General features: G+C 39.5%; 2 protein-coding genes across 2 annotated transcripts; one reads left to right on the plus strand and one right to left on the minus strand.

The window, feature by feature from the left end:
* The first annotated feature begins 1498 nt into the window (after positions 1-1498).
* LOC113575418 (retinol dehydrogenase 7-like) lies at positions 1499-5555 on the plus strand. Its single transcript, XM_027006911.3, has 5 exons — positions 1499-1687; positions 3196-3510; positions 3627-3885; positions 4009-4172; positions 4721-5555. Exons 2-5 carry the CDS (start codon positions 3198-3200, stop codon positions 4942-4944), a joined length of 960 nt encoding a protein of 319 aa, XP_026862712.2. The 5' UTR covers positions 1499-1687; positions 3196-3197; the 3' UTR covers positions 4945-5555.
* A 3722-nt stretch (positions 5556-9277) lies between these two features.
* atp5f1b (ATP synthase F1 subunit beta) lies at positions 9278-12769 on the minus strand. Its single transcript, XM_027006934.3, has 10 exons — positions 12612-12769; positions 11662-11835; positions 11365-11539; positions 11134-11255; positions 10784-10968; positions 10527-10685; positions 10326-10448; positions 10031-10243; positions 9679-9880; positions 9278-9528 (listed from the first exon to the last, which is right to left on the minus strand). The coding sequence occupies exons 1-10, from the start codon at positions 12715-12717 to the stop codon at positions 9431-9433; spliced, it is 1557 nt and encodes a 518-aa protein (XP_026862735.1). The 5' UTR covers positions 12718-12769; the 3' UTR covers positions 9278-9430.
* Positions 12770-19667: the final 6898 nt, after the last annotated feature.

Below are 19667 nucleotides of genomic sequence, written 5' to 3' on the forward strand. Positions count from 1 at the left end.
GACATGTGTGCGTGTGTGTGTGTGTGTGTGTGTGTGTGTGTGTGTGTGTGTGTGTGTGTGTGTGTGTGTGTGTGTGTGTGTGTGTGTGTGTGTGTGTGTGTATGTGTGTTTGTAGCCAAAATGCAAACATTATCTTCCCATAGTTAAATGTGCTCTAAAGTAGGTTGGAAGAATCACCTCCCACAGTATCGACTCATCCTCGGACTTGTTCGGTAGCAGAACAGGCTGTTTCTCCGCCCTATGTTGTAGCAGTTTTTAGATGCAAAGCTCCCCATGGACCTGGCTTGTAACTCGCTCACACTCAAAGTTACTGACTCACATATAGCGGGCTGAAGCTTTTCCACAAGGGACAGCTATTAGCATTCAAGTAAGGGCATTGTGCTTCATCTCAGTGACAAAGTTTTCTTTGTATTCTATATTGTATTTTGTTTTTTATATTATTTCTCATGTTTTCAGATTCAAAGAGGCACACCTGTCTTATTGTTGCATTTCAGCATTAACAACTGTACAGTTGCAGACAATGTGCTAATTTGTTGCCATGCTCATTTTGGCAACCAGTTGCTACTGCCTGGATATTATTTGGGTGGTGTACCTTTCTCAAACACAGTGACACTGACCTGCTAGCAGCAGGGTAGTGGGTGTTGTGCTGCCAAGGTAAGTCACGCACTGCTCAGCTGCTGGAGTTTTTGCACCTCACTGTCACTGTTAGGTTGAAAGTGACCTGCCACCAAAATGATCCCGCCAGCAGTCTCCAACAAGTAATTTAGGACCCCTGGAAGTAAATACAATTCCCAAATAGTATTTTTCTCTGCAGCTTTGTCTTAAATGTCTAACTTGCAGTAACGTTTTAAACATGACCTTCATGAAATACAAGTATAACAAACTTTTATGCAGGGTTGTTGTGTGTTATTATTCTTGTTTTTTGCATGGCTATGATAGTCACAGTTACAATTATATAAATAGGGATGTTTATCAATGGGGGGAACATATGTATCAGACGTTTATACAGGGCCGTTGTGTGATTTTGTTTTTGCTATTTGAATGGCCATGGTAGTCACTGGGACAATTCTAAGTGCGAGGACATGTGTAACAGACGTTTATACATGGTTGTGTTATTTAAGTTTCTTTTTTTGTGTGTCACGCCACGCTATGGCAACTTCAAAGGCACATTCAGTGCATATACACCTTCAATAACATAAAATCCCTACATAAAAGTCTGTTACACAAGTTTGAGGTGATTAGAAAACGACACCATTTGACTTTATCACGATTTTACTTTCACGTGGTTTTCTTGTGCTTCTATAAATCAAATCAAATTGATTTATATAGTGCCTTTTTTTTACAACATATGTCACAAAGCAGCTTTACGAATGTCCACGTCCAAGCCCCCAGCGAGCAGGCCAAGGGTGACAGTAGCAAGAAAAATCTCCCTAGAGCATGAGGAAGAAAGCTTGAGAGGAACCGAGACTCAAAGAGGGCGGGGGGCAGCCTGTGGCCGGGGCGCTGACAAATCGGAATCGTGAATGCTTCTCAAAACGTTCATTCACAGCACGGATTGGCTGGGAGTTTAGTTTTCCTGCATAGCACGCAGAAAAAATACAATATTTCAAGCACACTACCGAGACTTCTCTGGCACACCACCAAGACTCACAGGCGTTCTGGGTGGTTACTGGCGGAGACATTGCTGGTAAGCAATTTTTTGGTCTTAAAATTATTGAAGGTAGTTTATGCAGGAACCACTTGAACCTGCCATTGACAACGAGCAAATATAACATCTTATCGTGCTTTTCCTGAATTCTGTAATCTGGACTGACTCACATCTAAATAAATGTTTAACTAGGCAACGGCTTGTTTATCTAAATGCTTGATGCCTGTCAAGCTACGTAGTCTAAAAGGTTAGTCTGTTCGTGTTATGAACTCTTATACACAACCCTGACTTGCCTCTCACAAGTATCAGTTTATATAGAAATAACAGCGTTACGGTGAAATAAAGACTTATTTGTTTAATGCATGACGGTTATCACTTGCTGTAAATATGAAATAGTAAATATGAGTGAGCACATGCATATTTTGTATGCGAGTATATTTTTGCACGCATTAAAAAAAGTACTCTGGACTGATTCCGGGACAATAACTCCGTACGGAAGGGGACTCGCCCATCTTATCTGTGCATCAGAGTTCGCAAGGAAGTGCTCTGAACTCTATCTTGAATGTTCGTGAAAGTTATGAGTATAGCGTTTTCGTCATGTTCAGATGACCTAAAGGTCATCTATTCTGGCAAGGCTAATCGGATTCTTAACGTTCATACACCACGTTTGGGCTTTTTTCATATTAATGTTCTACAAAATATTTTTAGAACATTACAGGTTAAAATTTGAAAACTGCCCTATTTAGGGTGAATGGCAGGTAAACTGAAGAATCAGAATTAACGTGCAAATTATGGAACGACATTTGAAATTTTACTCCACTATTTTCGCCAAATACCTTATTTCACATTGTTACAGTCATTTCAGTTATTCTGGACTATACCCGAAGACTCCTAGTAAATGCTTAGCCCCCTATTTACAAATGTCTAGGGACACCTCTTCACCTTCACAATTATAAGCATGGCTCAAAAAATGTTACCTCTTAGCATGATTAGAAACTGGTACTATCGATTTATGATCATACAAGACATTTCAACTGTATAGTTCTGTCACTAGTCATTAATAAGTGAGATTTATTAATAATTTGGTTTTAATGTGGACATTTCAGTAGTTATGCTGATCACTGATCAACAGTGAGCTGACACCTGCTAGATCTGAGAGCATTGTTGCTTTAGATTAGACCTGCAGAACAAGAAGCACTGTTTCAAAATCTAAAAATTGCGACCTAAGGATTTCAAATAACTAAACTTATAATAACTTATATTAATGTTATAAATGTTATACCAACCTAAATTATTCTCTTAAACAGTTTATAATCTTTTGGAAAGCATTTGTGGTATGCCACAAGTTTAAAGATATAAATCTTCTAAAGATACTTTATTCAAATCTTTGATCAGCATTGCCAGGACAAACCAAAATCAGGATGTTACAACTTGAACATGTTACAGTATGAAGCTGTAACATGCTGATGCTGGTTGGTAACACTACATACAAATTCATGCTCCAGCAAATTGGGACAACATTGTAACTGCTCTGTTTTGCATGGCAGCCATGTGGATGTACGTGCTGGCCCTGGTCTTGCTGTACTATGTAGTACGCTGGTACCGTGAGCTGGAGAGAGTTCCAGACAGAAACAACAAGTACGTTTACATCACTGGCTGTGACTCCGGGTTTGGGAACCTTCTAGCCCGCCATTTGGACAAGAAGGGCTTCTGTGTTGTGGCAGCATGCTTCACGGAGAAGGGAGAAGAGGAGCTAAAAAAGTCCTGCTCCTCCAGAGTGTCTTCAGTCTCACTGGACGTACGGAAGCCTGAAAGCATTGACAAGGCTGCAGATTTTATCAAGGATCTAGTAGGGCAAAAAGGTGAAGCAGTTTATTATATTATACATTCATTCCAAAGAAACTGGGACTTTTTCAATGTCCCCTATATTGTATGCAAAATTGGCACAAACATACATTAACAACATTGTGATTGGTAGGTCTATGGGCCGTGGTCAATAACGCAGGGGTCTCAGTGCCTTCGGGTTCCTGTGATTGGATGACCCTGAAGGACTACAAGGACATGCTGGAGGTCAACTTGAATGGAGTCATTGGAGTGACTCTAAGTGTCCTCCCGCTCATCAAGAAAGCCAGGGGTCGTGTCGTCAATGTGGCCAGTGTGTTTGGGAGGATCGGTGCAGTTGGGGGCCCATACTGTGTATCTAAATTCGCCGTGGAAGGATTCAATGACAGCCTCAGGTAGAGAGACTTTAAACCAGAAACTTCACATAAATAACTAAAATAGTGATCTTTCAACCTTTATCTCCTCACTCAGGCGACTTGGTCAATTCTCTAAGAGAAAATGCATTTGATGTATTTCAGGAAGTGCATGCACCCATTTGGAGTGAAAGTGCTGTGTATTGAGCCTGGTTTCTTCAAGACCATGGTCACTGATTCAGATGTTATAATAAACAATGTTAAAATGCTTTGGGGGAAAATGCCAAAAGAAACTAGGGAGGACTACGGAGATAGTTACATAAACCAAGGTAAGTAGGGTTGACACTTTGGTACATTTCAGCAGGGCTGCATGAAATATGGTCTATTGCAATGCATTGCAATAAATTAAAATATATTGGTGATCCCTTGAAGTGGCAAAAGTAAAGATGCTGATCTTTTAAAGATGCTGCATTATTTCTGTCCAAATCTCTGGGATCATCTGAATGTTGTAATTGATCTAAAAAAAAACACTGTCTGCACTGTCTGAGAGGTCAGATTGTTCACATGGCAAAATAAGGGCCTGCAGCTTTCCGTGATCACAGCATTACGAAGCCAAATATTACAAGAGCAATTAACTAACAAAATGTTGTGTAACCCTAACTGGAATAGCATTATGCACCATGTATTAATTTTAAAAAATGTTAAAACTGTTAATATGTTAAAAACAAAATATTTTGGGCATAGGTTGAATGGTAAATTAATTTTTAACAATTTACACTAGTAACTGTAAACTGAACACATATAGACATCATTGTCACTGGGTTTTGTTTTTTGGGTGTTTGTTTGTTTGTTTGTTTGTTTGTTTTGCACTGTCCAGTGGAGAAGCTGACAAAAGAGAATCTCTCCAGGATGGCGGACAGTGACTTGATGAAAGTCGTGTCCTGTATGGAACATGCGGTCTCGGCTGTGCATCCGCGCACCCGTTATTCTCCTGGCTGGGATGCAAAACTCTTCTGGCTGCCCCTCTCCTATGTCCCGACCTGTGTTTCTGACTACCTCCTAATGAAAGGCAGAATCAAACCAGCCAAGGCGGTTATCTAAGTGCCATTCAGGCCATTCCTACTGGTGGGTTTGGTATCCAGCATACTGGATTTGAAATTAAGAAATGGCTGTGCGTGGCAAAATGCCTGCTTTAATTTGAGGAAATTTAGCGCTACATTGTGTTAACCTAATTTAATGGGATCAAATATAATAAACTAATTTACATAATCTTAATTAAAATGTTATTTTCTATATAGATGGTTGCAAAACCTTGCAGTCATTCCCCATCCACTGAGATTTGTACTTAATGTGTTGCCTCTGATTTATTCAGACCATCAGCTTCATGATGGTCTCTTTTACTTACACTGACACTTCTTTTGTCCATGTTAAGAGACAACAGCAGTAGTTCATACCACTTTAAGAATCGACTCTACACTTTTAGCACTTAGCTCTCTTCTGCAATACCTGATCCCTGGCTGATGAATTACTCAGTAGCAAACAGCAAACTAGAAAGACGTGTTTGAAGGCAGTAAAGTCATTTCTACAGTTTACCTAATATGGGGCCATGAATGGAACTGTCTATCTGTGCCTTAACATCATAGTCACTGTTTCATTTGGAATTCAGTGTAATAAAGTAGAGGTGGCACATATGTTACCCTCTGTTTAATTTAGACTGTGATTGTATTTTACTTCAGTTATAGGAAAAATGCTAATAATCAAAGATGGTTAGTTGTGTTTTGCAAAGTGTAACCTGTACTTGGAATAATCCGATTTAGTGTTGGTTTTGTTTTCCCATTTATTTATTAAGTAAATGGCCCATAAAATTTGAGGGGGAAAAATGTAATGAAACTCTTCTTGTTGCACTTTGTGGAACAAGAGCAGTATATGTTTATCTTGTGATGCCTTGTAACATGTCTAAATTAATTATCATTCATTAACTTCGGTATCAGCCGTAACAAGGTGCTAAATAACAGTTATATCTGCCCAAGAAATTCTATAATGGTGCATCCCAATAATGGAGCAGAGGGCCAAAACAACAAAAACTGTAACTGTCTATACGCTACTTAGTCTATAAAGACACTTCATCATCACTACATATTCCTATATGCAGGGCAAGGTCATTTATATCCCTAAAACTTGAAGATCTTAATACATGCTCATAATGTCCACTGAGTGATTACTTTGGGATATCTATAGCATAAAAGGCTACTTACAATCATAAACACATGTAGAATAAGTATACATAAAAATCACCACAAAAACACAAACGCAATACTAGAATAAAACATTCTTAGAATACCAGAATTCTATCCTCTCCCCACTTCTCAAATAAAACAGTCCTAAATGCTATCTTGTATTCTACACGAGAGCTTTCCTGGACAGGCATTCAGACTATTGCATGTGAACTCAAATCTCTGGAAGGTCTAAGGTTCACTTGATAGAAAAGGTCTTCAAGTTCCAGGGATATAAATGGCCTTGACCTGCAGATAGGAAAATGTAGTGATGATAAAGTGTTTTTGTTGCGAAAGTGCCCATGCTGATGTGTGACTTTAATCTTACTTAAAAGACATTCTTAAGTAGTTATGGCTGATTAAATGCAGATCCTACATAATGTTTCTAATTAGTTGTTTCACCTAGTAATGGTTTTATCTCTGAATCTTCTCAAGAGAAGAACATTTAATACAATTGCATGGTTCTCAGACACTTGGCATTAGCACAGTTCATTAACTAACCTCCGTTTCTCCTCTCAGTATTTCAGTAAATAATACAGCTAAACTGCAAGAGTTGCCGCCCTACCAGAAATATCTGTAGGTGATACAGGAACTGCTATAGCAGTGCCAGGAGAAAAATGAGTCATTAATGCTGCATCCTCAACACTATGTAACAGCATGGGCGCCTGCTGTAGCTATAGTTAGCAACAGCACCACCGTGTGGTAAGAATGAAACCTGCAATGAGACGCTTACTGCATTGCCCATAATGAGTCATTCTTTTGCTTCTTTTTTTTGTGTCACTAGAATTTGTTCAGGCAGTCTACGAATGATCTTAAAACTGACTTTCAGTTGTGGTCATGGCAACAGCACTGAATATAATGCACACAGTCTAAAAAAGCAGATATGAACTAATGAGCAAGCGAAGCTATGCTGCCCTCTTCCAATGGCAGCACAGCATTCATTAAAATCCATGCAATAGGAAATCCTCATAGAAACTCGGAATGTTTTTAATGTTCCATTTCTGAAAGTGGTGAATAAATCAAATACAGCAATGCATTTGTTTCACTTCTTTATTTGTAATGCAAGTAGGAATGCAAACTAACTCTGGATTAACTTGGAGTTCTTGCACAATTAAAATAACTTGTCATAATTGGAAAAACAAAGGAATCTCTAATCTACAATATATTATTAAACATTAATCTTTTTAAGACTAAGGGAACGGCATGGCACTACCAGGGAACTTTTTCTTTAGTACCATAAAGCCACCTTCACACATAAAACAATTGACCTAACCACCTTGCATGGTAATACTTTCATTTCACTAAACCTGGCACTGTCCATCTAGATTCCATAATGTATTACTGATTTTGGCAGAAAAGATAACGTGGGAAAAAATTCATGATTAGGTGTAGCCGAGTAATGACCAACCAACAGAATCAACAGTCATGACATGCACACTGCTAATTGGGTGTAATTGACTCATTTAATGAAAGGGGTGTGTTCAAATTAATAGCAGAGTGGAGTTCAATTAGTGAGGTCATTCATTCTATGAAGAAACAGGTGTCAAATATGGCCCTTATTTAAAGAAGGAGGGCAGCAAATGTTGTACCTGCTGGTTTTAGCCGTTGCTCCGTGAGTAAAATGGGTCGTTCCAGACGTTGTACCAAAGGAGAAAGAACTTTGAAGAGGGGAAAACATAAATGAGTGCAGAAAATAATTGGTTGCTCAGTTAAAATGATCTCAAATGCTTTAAAATGACAAACAAAACCCAAAACACGTGGTAGAAAAAGAAGCACTACCATCCGCATAGATCATAGAATGGCAAAGAAGCATCCAGTGATCAGCTCCAGGGAAATCAAAGATCTTCAGTTACTTGTGAGTATTACAACAATCAGAAGATGCCTACGTGAAGCTAAAGTATTTGCAAGAAACCGTCGTAAAGTACCATTGCTGAAAAAAAGACATGTTGAAAAGGTTAGTTTGCCAAAGAACACATTGATTGGCCAAAAGAGAAGTGGCACAACATTCTATGGACAGATGAGAGCAAGATTGTCTGTGGCCTTTAGACCCAATAAGAACAATTTGTGAGACGATCCATAAATACTGAATCTGAATGAGAATTTGTGGAGTGACATAAATGCTGTTTTGATGCAAAACCCAAGAATGCAGAATTGTGGAATGTAGTCCAGTCAGCTTGGGCTGGAATATGTTTGTAGGTGTCAGATGGTAGTTGACTCCATGCCACACAGATGTAAAGCAGAAATAAAGGTCATACAACTAAATTAGTTCAGTGGTCAACAGAAAAGCTAAATCTGTAAACAACTTATAGTGTAAATATTTGCGTTTGTAAATGAAAATGAAGACACTGCTTTTTATCAGTCCATTATATTTTTCATTTTCAGCTTATTTTTTTGTTCATGTTTTCATTTGGAATTGAATGTGCAGTGGTCCAAGTGCCTTTGTGTATATGGAAATAGATGCTATGAGGACTGAGCTTTTTCTTAGTTGCTTTAAACACTATTTTTGCACAAGTGTAGTTACACTGATGTACTCTGTTCCTGTTTGTGCACATCGAATAAGTATTTTTGCACACTTAAGGAGATTCACAATTCATATCAGCTGTATTTTGTCCCAATATACCAAAAGTACCAAGGAACGTGTACTGGTCAGACTACTGCTGGACATTCCTAAGACATGAGTGAATATGGGGGGGGGGGGGTTAGGGGAGAGAACATTTATTTATACAAAGTCTGTACACAGTGTACCAGCAGCCTTATTTAATGCATTTAATTTTGTCACTTAAAACATGTAATTCTAATTTTTGTTGTAGTGGAAGTTCATTGGCCAAGGTACTTGTAACTGGAAGGTTGCTGGTTCAAGCCCCACCACTGCAAAGTTGCCACTGTTGGTCCCCTGAGCAAGGCTTAACACAATTGCTCAAACTGTAGTCAGTCATAATTGTAAGTTGCTTTGGATAAAAATAAATAAGCTAAATGCCATAAATGTAAAATCTCAGTGTAAAAGTGTAATCCAGCCATTTTAGCTTGTACTCGCACAACCCCCCCCAAGCTAAAAGTTGCTACCCAGTTTACCAATACATAGGTAAATGTGATCATCTAGACAGCCAAGTCTTTTGAGTCAAGTAGTCAAACTTTTTATTCTGCAAACCAAAACAGGAGACTTAATGGTAAGACAGATTTATTTCCATCTTCATGAATTGGAAACATTAAATACAACTTTAGATGACAACACAGGTACAATTGTTTTTGAATGCAACTTTACAAACCAAGTGCTCCTCTGGTTACTTCCCTAATGTTTGTACGACAAACTTGTTTTACGAATGCTCCTCAGCCAGTTTCTCTGCCTTCTGAACGACCTCTTCAATGGGACCCACCATATAGAATGCCTGCTCAGGCAAGGAATCGTACTCTCCTGTTTAAAAAGCAATAGTTTTAACAACACTGACTGGTGCAAGACCCAACTTTCCAGCAATCCTTAGAGAGCTATGGTAATTTCATAGCAAGTAAAATCCAAATAATTAAAACTATGCAAGAACACAGGAATGATGTGACCATGACAAACCTGCAAGAATGCTTTTGAAGCCTTTGATTGTGTCTTTAAGTGGCACAAGCTTTCCCAAGTGCCCAGTGAAGACCTCAGCCACCTGGAATGGCTGGGATAGGAACCTCTGGATCTTACGGGCACGAGCTACAGTCAGCTTGTCCTCCTCAGACAACTCATCCATTCCCAAGATGGCAATGATATCCTGCAGAGACTTGTAGTCCTACACAAAGTCAAGGAAAGCCATATCCATCAGAAACAAAATAAGATGAACATAAGCCCATTAACACAATATGGATATAAAAACTGACCCATATCTGAGCTGAATAAAACTGAATGAAAGGTGCACGAGCTAAACCAATTCCCCACACACCTGAAGGATCTTCTGGACTCCTCGGGCTACATCATAGTGCTCTGCTCCCACAATGTTCGGGTCCATGATACGGGAGGTGGAGTCCAGGGGATCCACAGCAGGGTAGATACCAAGCTCAGCAATAGCACGGGACAACACAGTGGTGGCATCCAAGTGGGCAAAGGTGGTAGCAGGGGCTGGGTCAGTCAAGTCATCAGCAGGTACATAGATGGCCTAAAAGGCACAGAGCCATTCTTTTCACACCACCACTTAGTTATCTAAGATTAATACCCGGTTTACTGGGGGGGAAACAAACCTGTACAGATGTGATCGAGCCTTTCTTAGTGGTGGTGATTCTCTCCTGCATGGTACCCATGTCAGTGGCCAGGGTAGGCTGATAACCCACAGCAGAGGGGATACGTCCCAGCAGGGCAGACACCTGAAGTCAATGGCACATTACGGGCTTAGTCACTGATAATAACTAAAGGTGGTACATTAAGCCTTGGTCAGTGAGCACCTCTGATCCAGCCTGGGTAAAGCGGAAGATGTTGTCAATGAAGAGCAGCACATCCTGTCCCTCCTGGTCACGGAAATATTCGGCAACGGTGAGTCCAGTCAAAGCCACACGGGCACGTGCACCTGGGGGCTCATTCATCTGCCCGTAAACCAGAGCGACCTGTGGAAGCAAATGACTCAATTACTTCATGCGAAGCGCAGTTCTGCTTCATTCACGCAAGACGGTTAAGGCCAAGCAACTGACAAGCAGTCAGTTACCTTGGAGGTGGTGTCCTTCAGGTTGATGACACCAGACTCAATCATCTCATGGTACAGATCATTTCCCTCACGGGTCCTCTCCCCAACACCAGCAAACACAGAGTAACCACCATGGGCCTTAGCCACATTGTTGATCAACTCCATAATCAATACAGTTTTTCCTACACCAGCACCACCAAACAGACCTACACAGAGGGACACATGTCAAGACATTAGTCTGCCTTTTTTTTTTATAAATAAGGACAAACACATTCCTGTAATTACCAATTCATAAACCATCCTGTCCCACATACAACATCTGAGGATCACGCTTTAAATTGTGTTGCATTGTAAAGCTGTGTGACTCATACCAATTTTTCCACCCTTGGCATAGGGGGCCAGGAGGTCAACCACCTTGATTCCAGTGACCAGAATCTCCTGCTCCACACTCATGTCTGTGAACTCAGGGGCCTCAGCATGGATAGCAGCCGTCCTAAACAAAAGAAAAAAAAGCACTTTACTAAACAGCAGAGTCTGTTTGGTGCCAAACAAAGTCAGACACTTCAAGACACTGGGCAAGGGGCATAAGTACTTGTGCTTACGTTTTTGTGGTGATTGGTCCTCGCTCATCAATGGGTTCACCAATGACATTCATAATCCTGCCCAATGTTTCAGGGCCAACAGGAATTCTGATAGGAGCCCCAGTGTCCAAAACCTTCTGGCCACGCACCAGACCCTCAGTACCATCCATAGCAATGGTGCGGACAGTGTTCTCCCCTGTTACACAGCATAGTGCATGCATATTCATTAAACTGAAACAATTACATTCAACATGCTTTCGCCATTACCAGATAGATTCATTCATCTCAGCCAAATCATTTTAACAAGTCTGCATTTACCAAGGTGCTGAGCAACCTCCAGAACAAGCCTGGTGTCACGACCAGCCACTTCCAGGGCATTCAGGATTGGTGGAAGGCCCTCGTCGAACTGGACATCGACCACGGCACCGATGACCGCAACGATACGTCCGCTCGCCGCGGCAACAGCTGCAGCGGGAGCCGCATAACCCCTGCCTATAAAACGGAAGAAATGCAGCAAAGCGAACCACGTCAACGCGTGAACGAAACAGCATCTACCATTTGTCTCTCGTTGCGGAAATACCGATTAATTTCTAAAAACGCTTTAGTTTGCCTTTTGATAAAGCTATGCAAGACAACCTTAAGACATTTGCTTGTTTACAACTCCCATTTATTATTATGCATGTCCCGAGGTCAAGACATTAGCCAGTTAAACTAGATTAGCCATCTATCTTGATAAAGCATAATAAACGCAACCCATTCCTCTTGGTCATGTAGCGCTAGCTACCCAGATAGCTGAAAATAGGATGGCTATATCTGTGTCGACTTCAAAAGTATTGCCAAAAAATGTCCTTAGATCTGGATCGGCTTCTGCATCTTACTTTTGCCATCTTAGAAAGATATTCGGTAGATGCCTGGTCAGCTAGCCTAGCATTAGCCATCTTCGTGTTCTAGCCACTTCCCCGTGACACATAAAGGTCATTCTCGTTTTCGTGGCAGTCGTCACTTACTGTTGTAACGAAGCTGGGTACACTTACAAGGAATCGTTTCTCACCAAATATGCTACCAAATCCCGCTTAAATAAAAAAAAAAATCTAAAACATAAACACCTCGCTGTTAAAAGCTCGCGGCCTGTTTTTTCCTCGCGCCGGCCGCGCGCTGCCATTCGGTTAGCCTCGTTAGCTACGACAGCGCCATTGATTTGAATAAGCCTTCGCCAAAACGCAAAGGAATACGATTTGTCTAAAAGCGACCAAACGTGTACAGCTTACGTGAAAACAACGCTGTTGGCGCTCCGGTAATGGCCTTCAGGGGGGCAACCCCGGGCTTCAGAGCGTGCAAAGCCCCCGTGCAGCAGCGTCCCACAGCTCCCAACATCTTCAAAATGGCTGAAGGTGGAACGGGGCAGCGGCGCTTAAGAGCTTATATAGGACGTGCGCATGCCGCGTACTGCGCATGTGTCGATCATGGCAGCGTCCCGAAAACGCATGCGTCCTTCTCTAGAGGACAGTTCTCACAGAAAGCAATGAACAGAAAGTATGTAGGCTTTTTCTGTTGATATGTCTATTTTAGTCTTCGCCTTCTTGCTTCATCCTGACTTCTTGAATAACAAGGCCATCAGAGCACTGTCAGACTTGAGCATGTAACGTTAGTTAGCATGTAAGGACCTGAATCAACAAAGAGCCTGTACACACTCTATGTATGATGTATAGTCATATTAAAGTGTGGAGAAACATAAGCCTAATTAGCCTTTCATTTATGTGATCCTCTCCAGGTTTACCTTCACTCCGTTTGAAGGGACTGAGATTTTCTCTAGAATTATAGCTCACAGCCTTTACAGTATAAACTGACATCTGTAGTTTCTGAGGCAGACTGTATAGGTAGAAATGTTGCATGTGTAGTACTTTAATAATTAAAGGAGCTTTATTAATGTTTGGCAGACATTTATTACATGGTTTTCTACTTTTCACAGTCATGTTCCATTGTGTCAGCTGGGGAATAAAGGGAGGGTCTGCAAAAGTTTTTATATGAACACTCAATATTAATTAATATCTTAAGTAATCCACGTGGATAGTATGATTTGCTCTTGTCTAAGACATGATACAGAATATCTGTCCACACATTAACATTAGCAAGACATTGTTAAATATCAACTAAATGTAGAATGGACATGAATGTAGAATGGACATGAATGAAAATACCCAGAACCCCTATGATGAACATAATTATATTTCACACAACCACAGATGTTATTAACCTGCCCCAAAAGGTGATGCAAGTGCATTGTGTTCCAGTGCACATTGAAGAGGATAGTTTCAAGCATCACAAATGGACAAGTGCAGGAGGTGGTTGTCTCACTGGTAATGTCTCAAACTAGAATTAAACAGCACCACCATGCCAAAACATGCCTAACATGCTTGTTAGAAGAAAACCTCTGCTGCCATCAAACCGCATATTTGAGTCCTTGGAATTCACTTAACATCAGTCTATGATTAAATGTATTTTTAATATGGGGCATTTTTGGAACCAGTATAGCTGAAAACAGCCTGATCCCAAATCCAGTACATTTGATATTAAAATCTGCAAAATTTAGCTGCCCCTGTCTGGAGACTACAACAGAAAAATGATCCAAAGCATACTGCCAAAGCCTCACAAAATTGTTCTGCAAATCTGTAATCACATTGTCATGACTGTTACTGTCAGGGACTTCAATATAAATGTGTTATGCAGTAGTTTATTTATGCCAGTTTCACCAAGTGCACAACAGTTAGTAATGCTGAGCATATATTTGAATTTTGAATGTTGTTCAAATGTTTTTTTGTCCAACTTGCCTCATTCAAGTTCTTATGTCACCAGAAAAACAATGAATTACAAAGTAAGTAATTATAACATGCTATGTAATTTTAACGGGGAAGGTGTTAAAGCACAGCCTTATGTAACCAAAAACCTTATGTCATTTGGCTCAAGTATATATTAAGTTGATATTTACATTGACTTTATGGCAGCAGACACTTACTGGATTTCTTAAAAAGAGTATTTTGCAGTACTAAATATTGAAATTCTGCAAAAAATAAATAAATAAATAAATAAAAATTTAGGATCCTAAGAAAAACATGCTGGCTTAAATGTATCCCTCCTATTTTATATCTTTACTTTTGCTTTCAGTCATAGAAATAATTTATTTTACTTGTTTACAAATTTATGACCATTGTATCACATTTACAGGATTTACTGACCTCTTGACACGTCATGCTGCACTATTATCTGCATCCTCAAATCTAGTAACCAAGGCCAGGTTTTGGCCAAGCTTTTAGGGTATAAACAGTGAAAGGAGCTGCCTAACTCTGAATGAAACTCTAAATCCTTACCCGTTTTGTTGTGTATGTATGTATGTATGTATGTATATGTAACCATTTCATTTATTTTCTTTTTATTTAAATGCAGTTCTCTTTAGTTAGTCCAGGTCTGTATTTTACTTCTATTTACTTTTTTAATTATAGCCTGTTGGCTTTTACCTCATTATTACTTTCTCTTTTAAGTTTCAACTGGGAGGTACGTTGAGATGCTACTGCAATGAAAGTTATTATATGTACTATGTGTTTTTAATATTATTTTAATAATGATTTGATCAGCATGCTCTGTATCTATTTTTGTTAATGCTCATCTACTTGCTCACTGCTTCTAATTTTATGGCCCTGTTAATAATCGTTTTGCGGTCCTGAGCCAGTAACTTAATGGGCCACAATGGTTACTTGGTTTTGTTTGAAGAAAATCAGTCCCCCTGCACTTTGCAGAATAGTCTAGTGTGCATGCACATAAAGCAAGTCATCAGACTTCTGTGTCATGACACAAATTGCTGATCCTCTCTTACATCTGTAGACATAATTTCTTACTCACCCTTGGTAGAATAACAATGTCGACCAGAAAGTGAATTAAAGTATTTTTTTATACTGCTGATTATAAATGCAATAATAGCATTCACAGAAAACAGTGCTCCTGTTTTCAGGTATTTGCACTTCTCATGTGGGCCAGTGTGCTACTCAGGGGACAGCTTTAATTGAGTAGCATGCACAGGTGGTGCTGCTGAATACCTGTGCAAACATGACTGCAGAGTTAACAATGTCACCTACAAGGGAAGGACATTTGTCCTTGTGATAAGACATGACTGTACTTTGTGTGAAAATGTTGTAGTTATATTTATCAGCCATAGATTTTCTCATACATTTTTTAAAATATGGAATGTTCACTTTGATAAATGTCTGGAAGACTACATGAAATTGGTTAAATACTTTGAATTTACACAGGCAACCACTGACACGTTTGGCAGGACTGATGATTATTGTTCTCCTTTTAGCCACCAGTGTTTATCACCATCACCACCGTCATAGATGAAAACAAATTTGTAGATGGGTCTACTTGCCATCTACAAATGGACAAACTGATCACGTCAGGGAAGATGAAGGAAATATCAGCAACAAGTCAGCGCTGAAAAGCAAAGGGGTTGCACCACACTTCTCAGCTATCAGAATCTTGGCAAACTATTTGAGACATATTTGAAATAATAATATAGACTCCATCCTATTGTTTTGGTGTGTGATTAAAACACTGGTAAAGAATAGGCAGAACATTTTAACACATTACATGTAAACAGTAGTCAATAGAATCAAGCCATAACACAAAATTAATATGTTTCATAATATATTCATAAATGTGATGAATAATGATTTGCTGCAATGAGTGTTCAGTAAAGCACAATTTAATATTTTGTATATTCATATTGTACATGAAGTATGCTTAAAGACAGATGATACATTAGTCATCAAACAAAACTAGAACAAATGTTAGGTTGAGATAAACAGAGGCCATAACCAAGAAACAAAACTTTAGTGTTCTAACTAAAATGATACTATGTGGTTCAATGAAAATGCACAGATCCTCAATTAAAGAAATAGTTAAAGGAATAGTATAGTAATAAAATGTAAAAATGGTAACTAAATTATCATTACAGATATTATGTTAATTGCTGTTCGCTAGTTTTCCTGTGGTTTTCCAAAATTATTGGATCATTAAGTATTATTTTAAATAGCATCACTCTTTCTACTCAAAAAATATTAAGTCTCACGCGGCAGGTATAATACTAGTCTGTATGTATATTAACCAGCATTCCAACAGGTGCAATAAATATTCACCTGTAAAATATATATACCATTTAACTCTTTGATTGAAATGAGTAGTGGAGCGGAAATCACAAGAGTGCTAAAGCTTATTTAAACAGTGATGTCCCCAAAATAACTATAGTACTTTCTGATCAGAAGCTTCCGGTCCCTGAGTCACAGTGCATGAGTGGGATGAGGTAGACTTCTTAATTTCCTTTCAACAGACTTAGCTGTATAATTTGAATGCACTTTTGTGAGCTTATCTCTTTCCAGTAATGTATACCATCAGATTGACCTGATGTGTCTCCTGGAACTACAAGGAATAAACTTGTTATATATTTTTAAATTTTTATAAAGTTTTAGACCATTTTTCTCCTGATATCAGTCATTAAGTTAATTACAACCCACTGACCAGCAAGAGTGCTCTCCCTTGTCACACAATGACTACCAAGCTACCACACTATCGTCCACAGTAGGCTCATGTCAGTGACCGACAGGGGCAGCATAATGCAATACCTCTCACCCAAAGTGCAGCACCAACTACGCTCCCTCCGAATCCAGTGATCCCACAGCAACAGTGCAAGTGCTTTTCTATTCTGACACTCAGGAGTGAGTGACAGTTTGAAAGCAAACCTCTTCAGGAAAAATGTTTAAGCTTGTTAAGCCTCTCAAGACTTTATGTGGTGGATAAAAGTCTGAATGTACACATTCTTATTTGTAATGCCAGGGCCCAGATGACTGGTATCATCTTTTGGTGAAGACTAAAAGGACAACGGTCTATTATTTTGAGAAGTTAATGATCTTTCATGGGGGGGGGAATGTGAGTGCATGTAGTTGGGTGGGGCTGGAATGGTGGGACAAGCATGAAGAGTTGGTTGGGCTGAGATGAATGTCTATGGGCATCTTGCTCGCTGGTCTCCATTTCAAATGAGGCTCCATCACTTCTTACTACACCACACGAGTTCTGTACAGGAGGCTTTGTGGAATCAAGACCGTAGGGCTGTGGACTGAACATGCAGTACACTCCAAAAAACAACAGTGCCAGCAGTAAAAGGACAGGCCCAGCAATGATGGCGGAATTGTTCCAGTGCACCAGTTTGGTTAAACCAAACACCCCCACCACAGTGATGTTGATGCCTGCCAGCATGATGAAAAGTCCACAGGCACAGCAGAGAGCTGGGGAGGGTAGTTCCTCTATAACATCGTACAGCTGCATCGCAGCCCGGTTCACTGCAGCCAAAGGTGCATCATTATCAGAGCAAACTATACTCCCTTCAGGGCCACCCCCCACCCTCCCAGAACTCACTTTCCAAGGTAACTAGTGAAACAGACAGAAAGAGAAAGACAAACCAATAGCAGCAGACACAGAGAATAAGAAAGCAAAATTAGTGCACATGGTAGAACAGTAGCCCAACATTCACTGTTGTGATAATATATGTCCAGTTGTGTTGTTACAGTAGGAGCTCTTGGGAAAAGCAGTTCAATTAGTAAAGCGAGGTCCAGATGATTCCAATGATGAGACACTTTGTAAGTGGGCAAATTACTGTATCATGTAACTTTATTACTTGGTAAGTCTGTGGACAGATATTACACACATTGTCATATGGTTGTGTAAGGGACTGTACAAAGACGTTATTTAAGAAATATTAGGAATTTCACCAAGGACGCAAAGATTTTTCACCAACTAAGAAGAGAGGGTAAAGACCGCAGGCTACAAAATACAAATTTAGTTGTTAAACCCTAGTGACTATGCTTCTAAAAATGTCAATGTTTGAGTAATCTAAAAACCTCCAAGTGCAGTTTGGAAACAAAGAATTAGACTGCACTTTTAAAAACTGAACTCATGGAAACTCTACATTATAGCAGGTGAAATCACCACATGATTATGCTGCCCTGATGTTTTCAGAAATGTGATTGTGAAAAACGCAGACACATTAACATCGTTAAAACTTGATCACAATAATAAGGACTATAGATACTTTTAAATGTACAAACTCAATTACGAAGTACGCACCCATCTGTTAATTCTTAGAGTCTAACGGTGCCACTTATTGAACATGTAATCTGTTGTGCTTTCATCAGGAATAGAGTATTTTAGACTCACCGAAAGATTAGGCTGAAATGTTGTTACTGCAAGTTTTATAAAATCGCACTGAAGAAATTAGGTGCCGGTCGTACACGGAAAAGCGCAGCAAGTCACTCCAGAACTCACAGTAGCCTGCACTTCTCCGAGCGTGTCATACGGTGCTGACGTTTGCTGACATAACCTCTCTGAAACCACGTCAATGAGCGTCTTAAGCGTCTGTAACAATGAGTTTCTTCACCCATCTCAATTAATATTGATTAGTCTAGACATAGGCATTCAAATCACAGTCCTCAAGGTGCAGGTCCTACAGGTTTTCCACCCTCCCTTTACCTAGAACGCAGGTGTGACGACAAAGTGGCCAACCAATTACATTAATCATTTAATCAACCACAAGTGATTACAAAATCCAGGACCGGATTTGGATTTGTTGTCCAGAGTTGAATACGACTGGAATCGCGCAATGTTTATGATCAGCACACTGCTACATTTTAAATGTAAATTTAAAGAACTATACTAATATATTCAATATAAATCGCAAACTGCTATGCATAATATTTCACATTTAAGGTATAAGTTACGTTACATTTAGGCTGCATATGCACAACAAAAATCAGTTTATGCAAAAGATGGCTAACCATTTAGATAATTCATCGTATTAAAAATCTTCTGAATAGGGAACTTATTTTACTCCTACTCCAGAAATAATCGTTTACTTTTCCTCCATAGCAGAAGCGTAGGCATATTTTGGGCCATGTGTCCTTAGGCTATGTGTACAAATAACGACGTAAAATAATACAAATAACTCTTGAATCAGCATGCAAATGAAATACCATAAACAAAAGCGACTGGACTTTGAGAGCAATCGGACACTTTTCTGGGTTGGGTTTCCCAAAAGCATCGTAAAACAATCATCTTTAAATGATATATCAATTTAAAGTATTCCACGGAACACTCTCGCTCTCTCACTGGAGATGGTGAAGATCACACCAATGATTTTGGGGAAACGGGCCCTCATCGACAGCTTTTATTTAGTCCCGAGTATGAAACAAATCAGTAGGTGTATAGAAAACGAAAAGATCTGTCTA

The sequence above is a fragment of the Electrophorus electricus genome, chromosome 26 (genome assembly GCF_041902795.1).
Source record: "Electrophorus electricus isolate QZ-2024a chromosome 26, ASM4190279v1, whole genome shotgun sequence".
NCBI lineage: Eukaryota > Metazoa > Chordata > Actinopteri > Gymnotiformes > Gymnotidae > Electrophorus > Electrophorus electricus.

Coding starts and splice junctions, on each gene's coding strand:
- LOC113575418 (XM_027006911.3), top strand. CDS start 3,198: ATGTGGATGTACGTGCTGGCCCTGGTCTTGCTGTACTATGTAGTACGC. Junction 3,511..3,626: donor GGATCTAGTAGGGCAAAAAG/GTGAAGCAGTTT, acceptor TGTGATTGGTAG/GTCTATGGGCCGTGGTCAAT. Junction 3,886..4,008: donor GGATTCAATGACAGCCTCAG/GTAGAGAGACTT, acceptor GATGTATTTCAG/GAAGTGCATGCACCCATTTG.
- atp5f1b (XM_027006934.3), bottom strand. CDS start 12,717: ATGTTGGGAGCTGTGGGACGCTGCTGCACGGGGGCTTTGCACGCTCTG. Junction 10,969..11,133: donor TGCCAAGGGTGGAAAAATTG/GTATGAGTCACA, acceptor CCCTCTGTGTAG/GTCTGTTTGGTGGTGCTGGT. Junction 10,686..10,783: donor TGAAGGACACCACCTCCAAG/GTAACTGACTGC, acceptor TTGCTTCCACAG/GTCGCTCTGGTTTACGGGCA.